Source organism: Lagopus muta, chromosome 19 (assembly GCF_023343835.1).
Source record: "Lagopus muta isolate bLagMut1 chromosome 19, bLagMut1 primary, whole genome shotgun sequence".
NCBI classification, from domain to species: domain Eukaryota; kingdom Metazoa; phylum Chordata; class Aves; order Galliformes; family Phasianidae; genus Lagopus; species Lagopus muta.
This window is the reverse complement of record NC_064451.1, coordinates 10361475-10376440: the sequence shown is the minus strand read 5'-3', so window position 1 is coordinate 10376440 and position 14966 is coordinate 10361475. Positions and strand designations below refer to the sequence as shown.

The 14966-nt window shown below is 37.3% G+C and overlaps 2 protein-coding genes across 2 annotated transcripts; one reads left to right on the top strand and one right to left on the bottom strand.

Moving 5' to 3' along the window:
• Positions 1-25: 25 nt before the first annotated feature.
• On the top strand, positions 26-7797 carry FBXW2 (F-box and WD repeat domain containing 2). The gene is made up of 7 exons (XM_048966254.1): positions 26-335; positions 1724-2233; positions 3289-3483; positions 4224-4357; positions 4978-5064; positions 5578-5747; positions 6264-7797. Exons 2-7 carry the CDS (start codon positions 1744-1746, stop codon positions 6550-6552), a joined length of 1365 nt encoding a protein of 454 aa, XP_048822211.1. The 5' UTR covers positions 26-335; positions 1724-1743; the 3' UTR covers positions 6553-7797.
• A 2458-nt stretch (positions 7798-10255) lies between these two features.
• LOC125702664 (uncharacterized) lies at positions 10256-14956 on the bottom strand. The gene is made up of 2 exons (XM_048966250.1): positions 13510-14956; positions 10256-13089 (listed from the first exon to the last, which is right to left on the bottom strand). Exon 2 carries the CDS (start codon positions 13087-13089, stop codon positions 11734-11736), a length of 1356 nt encoding a protein of 451 aa, XP_048822207.1. The 5' UTR covers positions 13510-14956; the 3' UTR covers positions 10256-11733.
• Between the last annotated feature and the right edge of the window lie 10 nt (positions 14957-14966).

Sequence of the window (14966 nt, the reverse complement as noted above, 5' to 3'; positions counted from 1 at the left end):
GACGTTTAGAGGATGCGCCGGAAGCTGCCTGAGTACGGAGCGCCGTGGGCTTTGGTGGAGTGCCTCACCTCGGGGTGACGGCTGGTTCACTCGGTGCAGGGGCCCCGCCCCTCCTCCGGGACTGGAGGTGACCGAGGCTTCCATCGCTGTCCGAGGGCGGCAGCCTTCCATGGGTGTTCACAGGCCGCGGCGCGGACCGCGGAAGTAGCGGGAGACTGTCCTGCTGTGGGAGCGATGGCCGCGGGGAAGCCTCAGCCCCTGCCGGGCCACGGAGGACCGTTCGAGGTGTGGCGGCTGCCTGCTGAGGGACGCTGCGCGCCCTGCCGCTACCTGAGGTGAGCGCCGCGGCCCACTGGAGCAGTGTGGGCGGTGACGATGGTTCTACTGTGCGTGGGCGGAAGGCGCTGAAAGTGTCCGGGCTGCGCCGTGCTCTGTGCGAGCGGAGCAGGGCGGGAGTGGCCGTGAGTGGAGCGGTTGCGGATAACGCGTAGAGCAGTGTGCACATGGCACTGGCTGCAGTTAGAGATTGCTGGTTCTTAAGAAAACACGTGCCTATTAGAGTGGCAAACACAGTTTGCCGAATGTGCTGAAGAAAGCCCTTAAGTTTTGTCAGTAGTAAAAGTTACTTATGAACTTCTAACTCGATAGGAGCAGCTGTTTCTGTGTAATTAAGAAGGCCTTAAGATTATTATCTTTAAGATATAATCCTTACAAAATTATCAAGAAGTAATATGTCTTTACGTTTGTAGCCTTTCATAGTGAAGACTCTTCTATACTTTTCTGTGTCACATTTAGAGATGTACTTCAAGGTTTTATTCTACAAAGGTAAAAGCATATGTATTGTGAGCTGCCATTTACATTCCTCAATTCATTTGATTTGGGAGCTTCTATGAATTAAATTCAATTAGATATCTAATGCATTGAATGAGATCTCCCACAGAAAATAAATCTAGCTTTTTAGTTGTTTGCCCCATGCTCATCTTTTTAATCATTTGCTCAAATCTATTGTAGGAACTTGAAATGCCACAGCATACAAAAATAAATACAGGTCACATAGACTGAGAATTAGCATTTCGAGCTGTCAGTTTCACAGGCCTGTTTATTGGAAATAAACAGAAAACAAGGTGGGTGAGGAGGAGGGGAAGTTTGTTTTATAAGGAAAAAAAAAAAAAAAAAGACATCAAGGAGGTACAAAAGAGGCTACGTGTCCTTCAACACGATTCTCCAGACATCTCTTTGTATCTTCTTTAAGTGCAAACCAGGTAATTTTTTATGAAGTAGTTATGACAAGAGTCTGAGTTAATTCAGTCAGTGATTATCCTCTTATTATTCTGTTTTTATGCTTTGTTTTCTTCCTTTTTTCAACTAAATGATAAGTAAACTGTAAAACGACATTTATTCACTAAAGTAGATTTAAAACTTGATCAACTCTTACTAGATTCAGAATGTGAAAATGTTAACTCATTACATGAAATATGTAAACATTCATAGTGAATGCTAGCATGCATTGTCTTGTACAACTCACTTCTAAGTCTTAAGTAAGACAGTAGGTCGAAGTATGTGCAAATGCTTCATACTAACCTAATGAATATTTTGTGCTGTGATTGGTTACTTCAGTCTGTGCTTTAACATGCCATTTGAAGTACTGATGTACCAGTAATAATGATGTGATGCTTACCTTGTTTTCTGAACAGAACTAATACAGTGTTTTGATGTACCACAGGTAAATTTTTCCATAACCTTATGGAGAAAAAGGACTTTGAAGCATGGCTTGATAACATTTCTATTACATTTCTTTCTCTGACGGACTTGCAGAAAAATGAAACTCTGGATCACCTGATTAGCTTGAGTGGAGCAGTCCAGCTCAGGCACCTCTCCAATAATCTAGAGATTCTTCTCAAGAGGGACTTCCTCAAACTTCTTCCATTGGAACTTAGTTTTTATCTGTTAAAATGGCTTGATCCTCACACCTTACTCACATGTTGCCTCGTCTCTAAGCAGTGGAATAAGGTTATAAGTGCCTGTACAGAGGTGTGGCAAACCGCATGTAAGAACTTGGGTTGGCAAATAGATGACTCTGTTCAGGATCCTCTGCATTGGAAGAAGGTTTACCTAAAGGCTATTTTAAGGATGAAGCAACTGAAGGACCACGAAGCCTTTGAGACATCCTCTTTAATTGGACACAGTGCCAGAGTGTATGCACTTTACTATAAAGATGGTCTTCTGTGCACAGGTAGGAAATTCAGAAAACTTGGAGTCTTACTCTTCTTTGTTATCTGTACCACCCAGCTCCCCCACTTGATTAATGATAAGTTGATTTTTCTTGAGGAGACAGATTATTTTCATAGGGCAAACTCAGTTTAGGGCAATTCACTTTTTTTTTTTTTTTTCCCTCCAATTTCTGAAATATCTGGTATGCTATCAAGCTCGCTAAACATTTAATAGGAAAAACAAAACAAACAAAAAAAAACAAAACCAGGAGACCAATTTATTTATTTGTTAAAAAAAGAAATGGTTACAGTACTGGTTTTTTTCAGATTTTCAGTTTCAGATTAGCAATCTCACTGGAGAAGTACATTTGTGTTAGGTATCCTCTTAGGGGTTATCTGCGATCTCATTCAGGTTAAATGGAGTTTGGTCTCACAGTGTGGTCACTGTAGTCTCAAGGTGTGTCAGGAAAAGTCTGGCTTCCTGGCAATAAGATTATTTCTCTTTTACATCCTTAAGCACTTTCAGTTCTTAACATGACTAGTTTCTTGTATGAATACCTTTAACTAGATTTAACCTTGCTACTAATCCGATATGCATATTGCAGTGATGGTTTCTCCTGAAGACTGCAGATTTCAAGATTTCAGTGTGAACTCAGAAATACACATCCCTCCACATCTTCAGGTACACCAGGGTGGTTACTAGAAACCTGTGACTAGACTGTAGACAGTCTTTTCACTTTACTAGTAACCAGGGAAGGAAAATACAAAGGAATAGGTCAGACCTTACTGGGAAGCTGCATACTTCTGTGCTGAAACCAAAAGGGAAAAAGGAGGTGGAAGTATCTAGGATTTTTGTCCAGTCTCCAAAACCAGCAAACTTGAGTACTGTTATAAGTTTTGGTGGAGAAAGGAAATGCAGGTGAAAGCATTAGATGGAGCACTGGCACAAGTTGCTCAGAGAGGTTGTGAGTTTATCTCTTCAGAGATTTGGTGAAAATTCCATAACTAAGACATACATGGAAGACTAGTAATTTTATTTAGTATTTGTTTCCAATTATCCTATTGTTTTATATTCCAGGATCAGATGACTTGTCTGCAAAACTGTGGGATGTAAGCACAGGTCAATGCATCTATGGTATCCAGACACACACTTGTGCCACAGTGAAGTTTGATGAACAAAAACTTGTAACGGGCTCTTTTGATAACACAGTAGCCTGCTGGGAATGGAGCTCTGGGGCAAAAACACAGCATTTCAGAGGACACACTGGCGCAGGTATGTTGAACATCTCAGATTTTATTTTCGCCAGTCAAGTAACATATGTCATCATAGAACAGATTATAATTTAAGTTAGCTTTGTCCACAGTTTTTTAAGGCTCTGTCTCAAATCACATTGTGGGAGGGAAGTGGCCAGAATAGATGTAGATCTGTCTGCCCTTGAATAACACCAAAACATAGTCATATATTGTTTTATAGGTGTAGAAACAGTACTAACTGTCATGGTGATTTAGTGCTTTAGAGTCTAGAGTAAAAGATGCAAGCCTTGTTTATCACCTGTTAGCAGGGAGCACATGACAGCGGGAGTTCTTTAAATTCCCACACTGGAGATAGTCTTATAGGAAAGAGCACAATGAAGCCTGGGGATCTGTGTTTGCATTTCTGTCTTAATTCTGTCCTCTACCAGAGAATATCCTCCACTCAACTGTAGGTCTGTTCTCCACGAGAAATGAGATGTATCAATTTAATAATTCTGTTGGAGTTGATTTCTTAGAACTATTAGGATAGGAACCTAAACATAATCCAGCCTTAATGGAACCAATGATCTTCATGCTTTTAATTTGAACAAACAGCTGGTAATTTTGCAGTGTAAACTCAGGAATAGAGTAATAATTTACGTGTACAGTTCAAGAGCAACAGTTAAAGCTGTAATAGTGAATTTTGACCTAGTTACAGTATCACAGGAAAAAGCATACATGGAGACTGTTGCTGCTTTTGAGAACCCTCTTTGCTTGTAGTTTTTAGTGTGGACTACAACGATGAACTTGATGTTCTTGTCAGTGGCTCTGCAGACTTCACTGTGAAAGTGTGGGCCTTATCAACAGGAACGTGCCTGAATACCCTTACTGGACATACAGAATGGGTCACTAAGGTGGGAATATTGTTTTTGTATTAATCTTGGTGAATATTTGCATGAAGTTTGCAAGTTGTTCTACCTTTCTATTTCTAATACCTGTCTTCCCCCTAGGTATAGAATATGAAGAAGATCAGGACATGCAGATATTGCAAAATAATGTTTAAACAGAAAGAAAAGATGTAACTAAACTTTTCAGGGGATTGAAGAGATTTCTGTTCTGAAGTAGCTGGAATTATGTTAGGAATCAGCATTTGAAAGATCAAATGAATGCAGTGGTTCAGAAAGAAAGCTACTTTTAAAATTATATAGAAAACTAATGAATATGATAACCAAAATCTAAGCATAAAGTGTTCTGAGGTTTAGAAAAGGTATTTCACTTACAAGCATTTCAGAAATTGGAATGTGCATTGAGAGCAGAATTGTGGAGAAGTACATGTGTTAGCTTATATATACAAAAAGTTCTTACTATTAGGAGCAAGCAAGTGTAAATGGTAGTTTCCCTTTACATGCTATAAGCATCTGTATGTCTTTTGACCATGTGTGTGGTGTATTGTTTTGTAACAAAATGGACAATGCAAATGAATGCTTGGTTAGTTAACAGCATCAAAATAAGTCATTAAATCCTTCAATTACAGGTAGTTTTGCAGAAGTGCAAAGTCAAATCTCTTATGCATAGTCCTGGGGATTATATTCTTTTAAGTGCAGATAAGTATGAAATCAAGGTATGTACCATATATTGTACATGTATCATTGCAATATCCAAGGAAGCAGAATACTTGAGTGCTTCTGTGATTCAAACATAATACGGGGTTTTTTTTATCTCATAGTCCTTGCTTTTGAAGACATGTACAAGACAAAAAAACTCTTCGGAAGCTAACTATTCACTGATTTCCTTCACGCTTACAAACAAATAGTAGATCAATACATATAATAAAAGTCAAAATATAAGTGTTTTTTACTGTATCCCTAGTACGCTAACTTGTCAGTGAGACACTTACTGCAAATACTGCTATTGTTGCAAACTATTGGGTTGGAGGATGCTATATGTAAATAGTTCATGGCTATGTGTTACAAGTCAGTTATAGAGCTGATGTTCCCATTAAAGAAGATAAATATTTTTGAAAAACAGGCACACATTTACCTCCTGCTTTACATGAGACTGTAAGCCTTGTTTAATTTGTGTAGAAGTTTATAATTTGAATGTTTTATGGTCTTAAACTGTTTTCTAACTCTAGATTTGGCCTATTGGAAGGGAAATAAACTGCAAGTGTTTAAAAACACTGTCTGTTTCTGAAGATCGCAGCATCTCTCTACAGCCCAGATTGCACTTTGATGGTAAATACATAGTGTGCAGTTCAGCACTAGGATTATACCAGTGGGATTTTGCCAGCTATGATATTGTCAGGTAAGTGTTTCAGCTTAAGATGTGCAGAATTTATTCTCAAGGCATGCTTTTAAAAAAAATAAGAACTGTAGCATGTTAGCTTTAATGCTTTAAATGTCATTCAAAAGGATATCGATTAAAAAATCTTTAAACATCATTCTTCACAAATATTGCCAGGTTTCACTCTAATTTATCTCTAATTGTACCAACCATTTGATTGCTGTTTTGATTTCTGGTCACAAGCCAAACCTCTTTCATATTTTCAATATGTGAGTTTCAGATTTTTTTAAATAGACTTGAATCAGGCTGCATTGCTATAGTTTTGAACACAAAGCTGTAGTGACAAGAAGCTAATGTTGCTATGGGAATTGATCTGCAGTGAAGCAGAAGACCTTTTCTGGGAGTCATTTGATGGGAAACGATATTTAAAAGACCATTTCCTTATAGCACTGCTGAACTGAGATCTGTCATTCTCAGTAACTGGGTGGAATGTTAGTGAAATCTATCAGTTTCTAACAATACTGCCTTATCTTCTAGGGTTATCAAGACTCCTGACTTCTCAAATGTGTCCTTGCTGGGCTTTGGAGAGATATTTGCTCTACTGTTTGATAATAGATACCTGTATATAATAGACTTGAGGACAGAAGAACTGATAAGCCGCTGGCCTCTACCAGAGTATAGAAAATCAAAGAGAGGCTCAAGTTTTTTGGCTGGTGAAATGTCCTGGTTAAATGGACTAAATGGTCAAAATGATACAGGCTTGGTTTTTGCCACCAGTATGCCAGACCACAGTATCCATTTGGTGTTATGGAAAGAACATGGATGAAAAGATTACATATGCAGAATCTTCAGGATTATATGGACTATCAGCAATGTGTCTATCAAATGAAACTTTGCATGAACCAAAGTTGCACATCTAATGGTATCATCATGCAATGCACAATCATTTGATTTTATTTGGGCATTTGGGAAAGGATTGTTTTTGACATAATACAACAGAGCATGCTAACAGTATTCACCATTAAATTTGTCTTTATTCATGTTTAAGCGTACCTGTTTGGGCTCTGAAGCATAGCTTGTGAAGTTAAAACTATTCAGATCCACCATTAAGTCTAAAATGAAGTAGTGCTTGACCACATTTCTGCCTTTTTTTTTTTTTTTTTTTTTTTTTTGTTGTTGTTGTTGTTGTTGAAACAGAAGGTGGAGCTACTGTTTTAGAATAGGCTTTTGTGCTTTTGTACGTACAATACCAAATACCGGTTACAGTGCATGACTCCTTGCTCAACTTGAATGAGAACATAGTTGATCTTTTCTCTCCCCAGTGCTGATCTTCTAAAAAAGTTTTTTTCTTTATGATAGCTTTAAATACTTAACCTTTGAAACTGAGCAATCAACAGAGTTCTTTAACTAGAATTGGATGCTAACAAAAATGATTTGTTTAAGCTCAGGAATGTGCCAATACAGGCTCTCCTCAGTCAGTGAGCCAACTTTTCATCTATCTTACAGAGCTTGCCAAAGCAATTAACCTTAGAGGTCCTCTGACGGTATTCCGTCATATTTTCTGATGGTTACCCCACTCAGAATGGTTTGATCGATATTTTTATAGTCCACATTTCTGATTATGTGACTTCATTCACAGCTAGATAGAAATGAAATGAATTGGGTGATGTTCAATCCCTACAGCAAAAATAATTAGGTTAAATGATGCCTGCCAGCCATACACTTATTCAAAAAAGTTAAAATTACTTTAAGTGAATTATTATATTAATTGCTACAGCTACATTTGAAAAATGGGCAAATGTGAATGGCACATCTTTAAAAATAAAGTATAAGAAATAAAATCGAAAATTTGAAGAAAAGACAAGAATAGGAAAACATCTATTATTTTGATCAGCTGTAAGAGATAAGACATATAGATGAATTAACTATTGAGTAGCAATACTCCACATACTTCTGTGGTTTTTGACATGTACTTAAAAGATGTATCTATAAAATTTCAACTTCTATGCTTTAGAAATATTTAGGAGTTTTGTTTTACTTTTTCTTTACAATAAAATCTCCCCTTCGTACACACCTTGAAAATTAGATTTTTCAGAAGGATTGGCTGTTGTCCTTGAAAAGATAAATGCTAGTGCTGCAGAATTTTATTTGTGATTTTTGTCATGGTTTTTGTGGCTCCCAACACTTGTGGAAACCTAGTTCCTCATGTAGTAATGAACAGAGGTCATGTTTCCCAAATATAGGTAGTATGAATAACATACTACTGATAGAAGTTCTTATATCATTATATATCACCTTATATACATTATATATATATCACCTTATATTCTTACACATATCAGTGTAAGAAGTTATGGTATGCAAGAATCAATACTGGAGTAGTGTGGTAGGAATTATATGAGGTCACAGTGGAGCTGTTCTCTTGAAAACAAGGCCAAAGTGTTAAGTACCCAGTTTTCCACCTTTATTCACACCAACTTACTTTGAAAATATGTTTTAGTAAAGGAATTTTATCAAGTAGAAGCCACATTCATAGGTCTTTATTTAAATTAGACCAGTTGGGGCATGCATGGTAATCTCTTTTGCTATCTGACTCAGAAGTGAAGAAAAGCTATGTGAAACAGAAAACTTGAAGTTCTTAAGGTGAGTGTAATTATACTGTGTGTAGTAGGTGCAGTAACTCATCTTAAAAGAGTCACGTGAAGACAGACCACCTATAAAACATGGAATTTGTCACCTCCTTCTCAGGAGCAGTTGAGACAGGAACATGCAAAAAAAAAAAAAAAGTTATGCTCAAATTGATGAAATTAGAATCATAGAATCACATGGTTGGAAACTACCTACAAGATCATCTAGTCCAACCGACTCCTCGTCACCTTTGCCACCACTAGCACTGAACCGTATCACGCAGCATGTCATCCAGATGCCTCTTGAACACTGCCAGGGACAGCAACTCCACCACCTCTCTGGGCAGGCCGTTCCAGTGCCTGACCACTCTCTGAGAGAAAAAGTTCTTCCTTATGTCTAACCCTAAGCCTCCTCTGATACAGCTTGCGGCCATTATCCCGTGTCCTGCTAATAGTCAATTAGGATTGACTATTTGGACTGAGATTAATGGAAATTGGGCTGGACTTCCAATAATGGTCATTATTGATAAGAAATCTATCTGGAAACAAGTAGTGTTGTTCAGAGACCTGAACTGGTTAACTGTTTTGTTTGTAACCTTGATGATATAAAGTGCACTCTCAGCTTGTTTACAACAATACTAAATTAGAGGTGCAGGAAGAACCCAGAGGAAGGGAAAGAGTCATTACGCAAAGGAAGAGGGGATGCTGTTCTGAGGGACTTCAGAATACTGGAAAAATTAGCTGGCAGTACTCTTACAAGTTTAAGCTGGAGCAAATGCACCATCCAGCACCTAAGACAATCATCCCACTCGGGCTGGTTATAGTCATCTAGATGGTTAGAACAAACAGGATGGAATACTATTGCACAGCAAATTGTATAGGATTCAGTACTATGCTCTTGTGACAAAGGCAGCCAACTGTTTACTGAGCTGTTCTTACAAATACATAGCTGGTGGTTCAAGGGAAGGATTCTTAACCTTTGTTCAGCACTCAAGGCCACACTTGCAACCACATCCAGCATTGAGTTACCCAGCACAAAGCAAACACTGAAACACTGAAGCAAGTCTAATGACAGGTTGCAGATGTGAACAGGCAGCTGAAGCACAGGATGTCTCAAAAGATGTGAAAGTTGAATTCAGTCTTCCACAGAGAATAACAGGAGTGGAAACAGTGATATACATTACTGCAGTCACCAGCTACCTATTAAGAATGTAAAGGGGAAACAAAGTCACTCAACCCAGCATACTACAGTAAAGGCTAACTAATGAAAGCAAGCTGTCCAGTGTGAAGGCAGTACAATACTGCAGCAGGTTGCCCAAAGAGGTTGCATGTTCAGCTAAGCTAGGCATAGAACTGATCAAGCCATGCTACCTTACACTGCTTTGAGCAGAAAGTTAGACTGGGGACTTCCACCTATTTCTTCAAAATTCATAAGCCTGTAATCTTAAATGAACCTCTGGCCAAGCTCTAAATTCTCCTCTTTTGGCATTATCCCAAAGCATGATGTGAATCATCCAATACATAACGTACTGCTCTTCTACACTTTCATAAAAAATGAAGTTCAACACTTTCCATAACAGCTAACTATTATTTTAAATGCCAATCACAAGCAATTACAAAGTGCATTTGCTAACTAATTCGAAGCTACTCATAATAGAGCTGGAACATAGCAATGCCTTTCAAACACAAAACGGATGAAAGAATTAAAACATTACATTAACACGGAAGTAAAATAAATGAAAGCCTACTCCCACAAGCATCTCCATTCCACATCAGATTACTACTACTGCCCCAGCTATCACTTCATTGGAAGGTTACACTATATTGCTACATCAGCCCTGTCCCTTCCCATTGTGGGAGTGTAGAAGACATTAAAAATGACTGAAACTGTAAAACTACAGGGGTTTTTTGCTTTTTTTATTCCCACTTAACCGTTCAAAAGAAAATCAATAAATACATTGCAGGAGGGTTGTTTCTCTCCTGTACTTTTACACCTACCTAAGGAAAGGAATACAATATAACGTACCATACAAAATAGTAAAAATGGCTTATTTTGATGAACAAAAAAACATTTTGTTATCAGGCCATATGGTTCTAGAAAAACAAAAATTTACTATGTTTATGTATCATAGAGTCATTCTTCCGCTTTTCCACCTCAAAATAATCTTCAGTCCAGTAATCTATATACTTCAACATCAGTCTGTAACCCATGCCTCTGGTTTAAAGCTTCCCACCAAAAGGCAGCATTTTCAATTATCTAATAAACAAGAGCCATGAGTAGCAAAAATGCACCACATTTCTTAAAGGTACAGGACTCAAAAACACAGTCAAAGAGTTCTTTATATTAGCATAAATACACCAGCTGTTACAATATATTAACATTTTAAAAACTCTATTTCCAAGAATACCTGGGATACTTTTTTTTTTTCAGTTGAAACTGGTACATTTTTCCTCAGATATTTTCAGAGTGCATTTGTTTGTTTATTGAAATAGTTACATGAAAAATTTGTACCCAAATCACGACATATGAACAGCAATCATTGAGGAGCATTAATTTTACCACTATTCATTGTATGTTTTTTTAATAAATAGATTCAAAAAATGCATATAGGTCACAGCATTACATAAATCAGTTAAAACACAAAGTTTAATTTAAAACTCACTGAAGAGGCAAAATCATCTACATTGAACTTTGCTATCATTAATTGACTAATGGCTCTGCCATTAACTCCAGTTTCTCTTACAAAGCAGTATCTTCAGTAAGGGACAGTTCTAGTGATGTCTGGTCTGTTTTCTTATGTTGTCTCTGTGATTATAATGAATTGCCATGTTAATTCCAAAGTAGCTCTTCATCTGGCACATATTATCACAAGCCATCTGTCAATGACAACGCTAAACACAGCTGTGTTTCCACATACACAGAAATAGATTCATTTCTTCTTCAGGCAGTTTACAGGTTTGTTACACAAAGTAAAGCAAATAAGAATGTAGGAAAATAAAAAGAACGCTGTAAGTTCTAAGAAATTCTAATCAGTGCATGGTCACTTCCTGTGTGTTTAATAATGCATTTTCTTAGCTAGAGAAAGGTAAAAGTTTGACCTCCCCACTATGCCTTAACTCTTCCACATAAAAAAAGTTGCACAAGCGTTTATCAGAGGCACGCACCTCCATCACAGCCTCTATTTCAGTACAGATTGCTAAATGGCACCATAGTTCACAGACAGAATGCATTTACATTCTGTCTGTACATAAAGGGATTGTTCTCCCAAAACTCACATGCAAGAGATTTTAATGTGATCTTTGAATGATAGCCTATGCCTCCCTGGGGCACAGGCAACTCCCCACCTTTGATTTTTGTGGACAAAGTTTCACTTTTGAGCTTACAGTACTGTTTGATAGAGAACTTTGTTAACATTCATGATTAATGATGAGTTATATATCCACAATGTCGTATCCCTGATGAGAGATTCTCTGGGAAGGTTACTTTGAAGGGGCATGCGACAGTGATAAACGAGGGCAACATCCATTGGAACATTCACACTCATCCCATAAGCATGTAGGACAGAGTGGACTGAAGTCTGAATCACCTTTCTTGGATCAACTATCATTTTCTTAGGATTGATTACCTTTTTCCTGTCAGGCTCTCTGTGAACATGCTGTAGTATGTTAATACCTGGCACAGTGTTCCAAGATGAAATGTTGAACATGGGAGTGGTAATTGTTTCTGGAAAGATATGGTTCTCAAAGAGAAAAACACCAGTTCCTGGATTTTGCTCCTGAAGACTGCTCATCATTGTTTTCCAGTCTGAGTGCTTAAGGGGAAGAATTATTTCATCAGCATCATTAAGAACCACAAACCTGCTCCTCTGCATGTTGCGGTATATACAGTCATTTAGAGCTGTGATTTGTCCATAGTAGCCAATGTGTGTTTCATCTTGCATGAAGCGCCATTTAGGAGAAACCTTGAGATATGAGTTTATTGGCCACGGAATTACCTCTACTGTTCCTTCTTCCAAATAAAACTTCAGGACTTTCTCCATCATCTGGCTGCAGTTGTTCTTGTAGATCACCACTTTCTGTGCCCCAAGAATCTTGTACATTTCCATACTCTGTATAAACTGTAAGACATTGTTGTAATTTCCAAACATGGCAGAGATGCATACTGTAAAGTCAGCAGAGAAGGGCTCTGCTTTGCGGTTTTTTATTTCAAACCTCGATAGCTGGTCAATATCTCCATGTGGAGACTGATGAATTGATACGTGTGTCGGATCACAGTTTCCAGGTTCCAAGCAAACTATATCTGCAGCACCATAGGGGAATCCAAATCTGTCCGAGTGAACATCTATTTCTGCCTTTGATACGTATATCTTTCCAAGGGGCTGACAACAAAACCAGCAGTATAGCTCTTTGACATCTTCATGGTGAACAATCCCAATCACACGTGTGACTTTGCCTTCTCTATCATCAAAGTATGGGGAGATGATAAAAGTTCTGTTATCTTTTAATGGTGTTATTGTGCTATTTGCAGTTTCCCCTCTACACCTACTACCTTCTTGTACTATTTTTGGCAGGTGAATAAGTCTCTGTAATCTAAGATAAGAAAACGTGACCATTGATGTTAGTGTTATAATGCACACAGCACCAGCAAAGTAGGATTTTTTTCTGCCACACAACATTTTGAATGTAACTAAATATGGATGCAAATGTCTTTGTCCTTGCAGTTTGCGCTGCTGCATCTGTAGGAAAGAACATGTTAAATAAGAGATATTATAGACTTGAAAAAAAGCTATGGGAAACATCTCTGTCACTCTGAAGTGACTTAATCAAACATCCAGCTACTGTGCTTTCATGAAAAAATAATAATGATGTACATAGTGTTTGTAATGGGATGGATGACACTGTCTGCGACACTGAATATGCCGGATGTGTGTAATAATTTCTGCAACTTGAAGGTTCTTTAAGTACTGTAAGAGAATATTACAGAGATTGATATCAAATAGAATAAGAATACATATATATATATATATGTTTTATAACAAATATTTTAGGACATTCAATCAAATAATCAGGGAGCAATTTTTAAACCAAAATTAATAACATTTTTTTCAAATAGAGTTTATGTAAATTATATACAAACAAAAGTGAACCAGACTTACCTACAAACGTGGGGCAGACAAATAAATGGAATGCATGCAGAATTAGTTCATCAGCTCTTGGACTTCCACTGCTATGGGAACAGAGGCATTTCTGAGCACCTGTAAGGCCAAAGTTCTTGGCAGCACTCATTTGTTAACAGCTGTTAACATCTGACAGGTAGCCCATAGCACTATCAACTAGTAATTTCTGCCAAAGAAGCTGAAACAAAAGTTTCCTTTACAAATTCATCATTAGTAATTCAGATGTGATCCATAAAAGTTAAGGTGGCAGCAGTCTCTTTAAAGACCTGCATGTATCACCATGATTCTTGGAAGAAGCATGCCCCATATTAATTCAAATTGAAGTTAGATCAGAAAACAGGTGGAAGAAAGTTATCCCTGACTTCCAGCAGGAAGATTAGGGTAAATTACAAAGATGGAATAAATTGATTCTGTTGCACAGGATGAAGAGAATGTTTCTAACGGGCATGAAAAAGAAACAGCTGCTGAGAAAAACAAACAACAAAATGCACCATTAAAAGACCTAGATTTCCATGGGGAAAAAAAAGTAGCATTGCCACAGGTATAGTAGATTTTGGAAGATTCTCTTATTTTTTTTTTAATCCCTCCTCCATTCTTTTCCAAGGCATCATAATAAAAACCACTTACATTTTTTGCACTCCTGTATTTTCTGACTGTATGTATGTTAGATCTCTAACAGTGCTTTTTTTTTCCAAAGCACATTGCTCAGGCAATTGTAAAATAATAATTAAACCTAATAATTCATATCTTTTTTTTTCCCCCCACATTCCACACATCGCCTAATGCTGTTTTGAGAGCATCTATCTCAATACTGCTTTGTAATGGAACAGAATACTAACACATTTAAAGAAAAGTAAGAAAAAGAACAATAAAGTACCTAAACACCTTAATCCATAGTTTTGATTAAGTTATCATACTCAGCAGCTTCACACCTTTGGAAGTGCCTGCAATCACTGGCAACTTAACTGTTTGGCTTGAAAAAAAAAAAAAAAATCTCATAGAGTCTGGTTTCCTGCTTCAGTAGTTTTCAACCAGAAAAAAAAAAAAAAAATCTCACTTCTAAATATTGCAATCTAGATTCTGAATTTCCTAAATAGGAAAACAATATTTGACCAAGTCTTTAGAATGATGTGAAATATTTGCCCAGTTGTTCTTTCCTCAAAAATCAAAGCAAAGAGAACTATGCTTACAATGTTACTATGCTTAAAAAGCCTCATTTGCCAAGGATGATATTATTTCTAGCATCCTTTAATATATTCAGAGAAAGTTCAGATAAGAACTGTCAGAAGCATCAGAAATCATATTTAACATTTAACATTTTTCTTGACTATGTCATTACTTAACATACTGATTAGTCTTACATGCTAATTAGTTTTTACTAAATAAATATCACAACATATCACCAATAAAAATACACAACTAATTTATTACCTGTT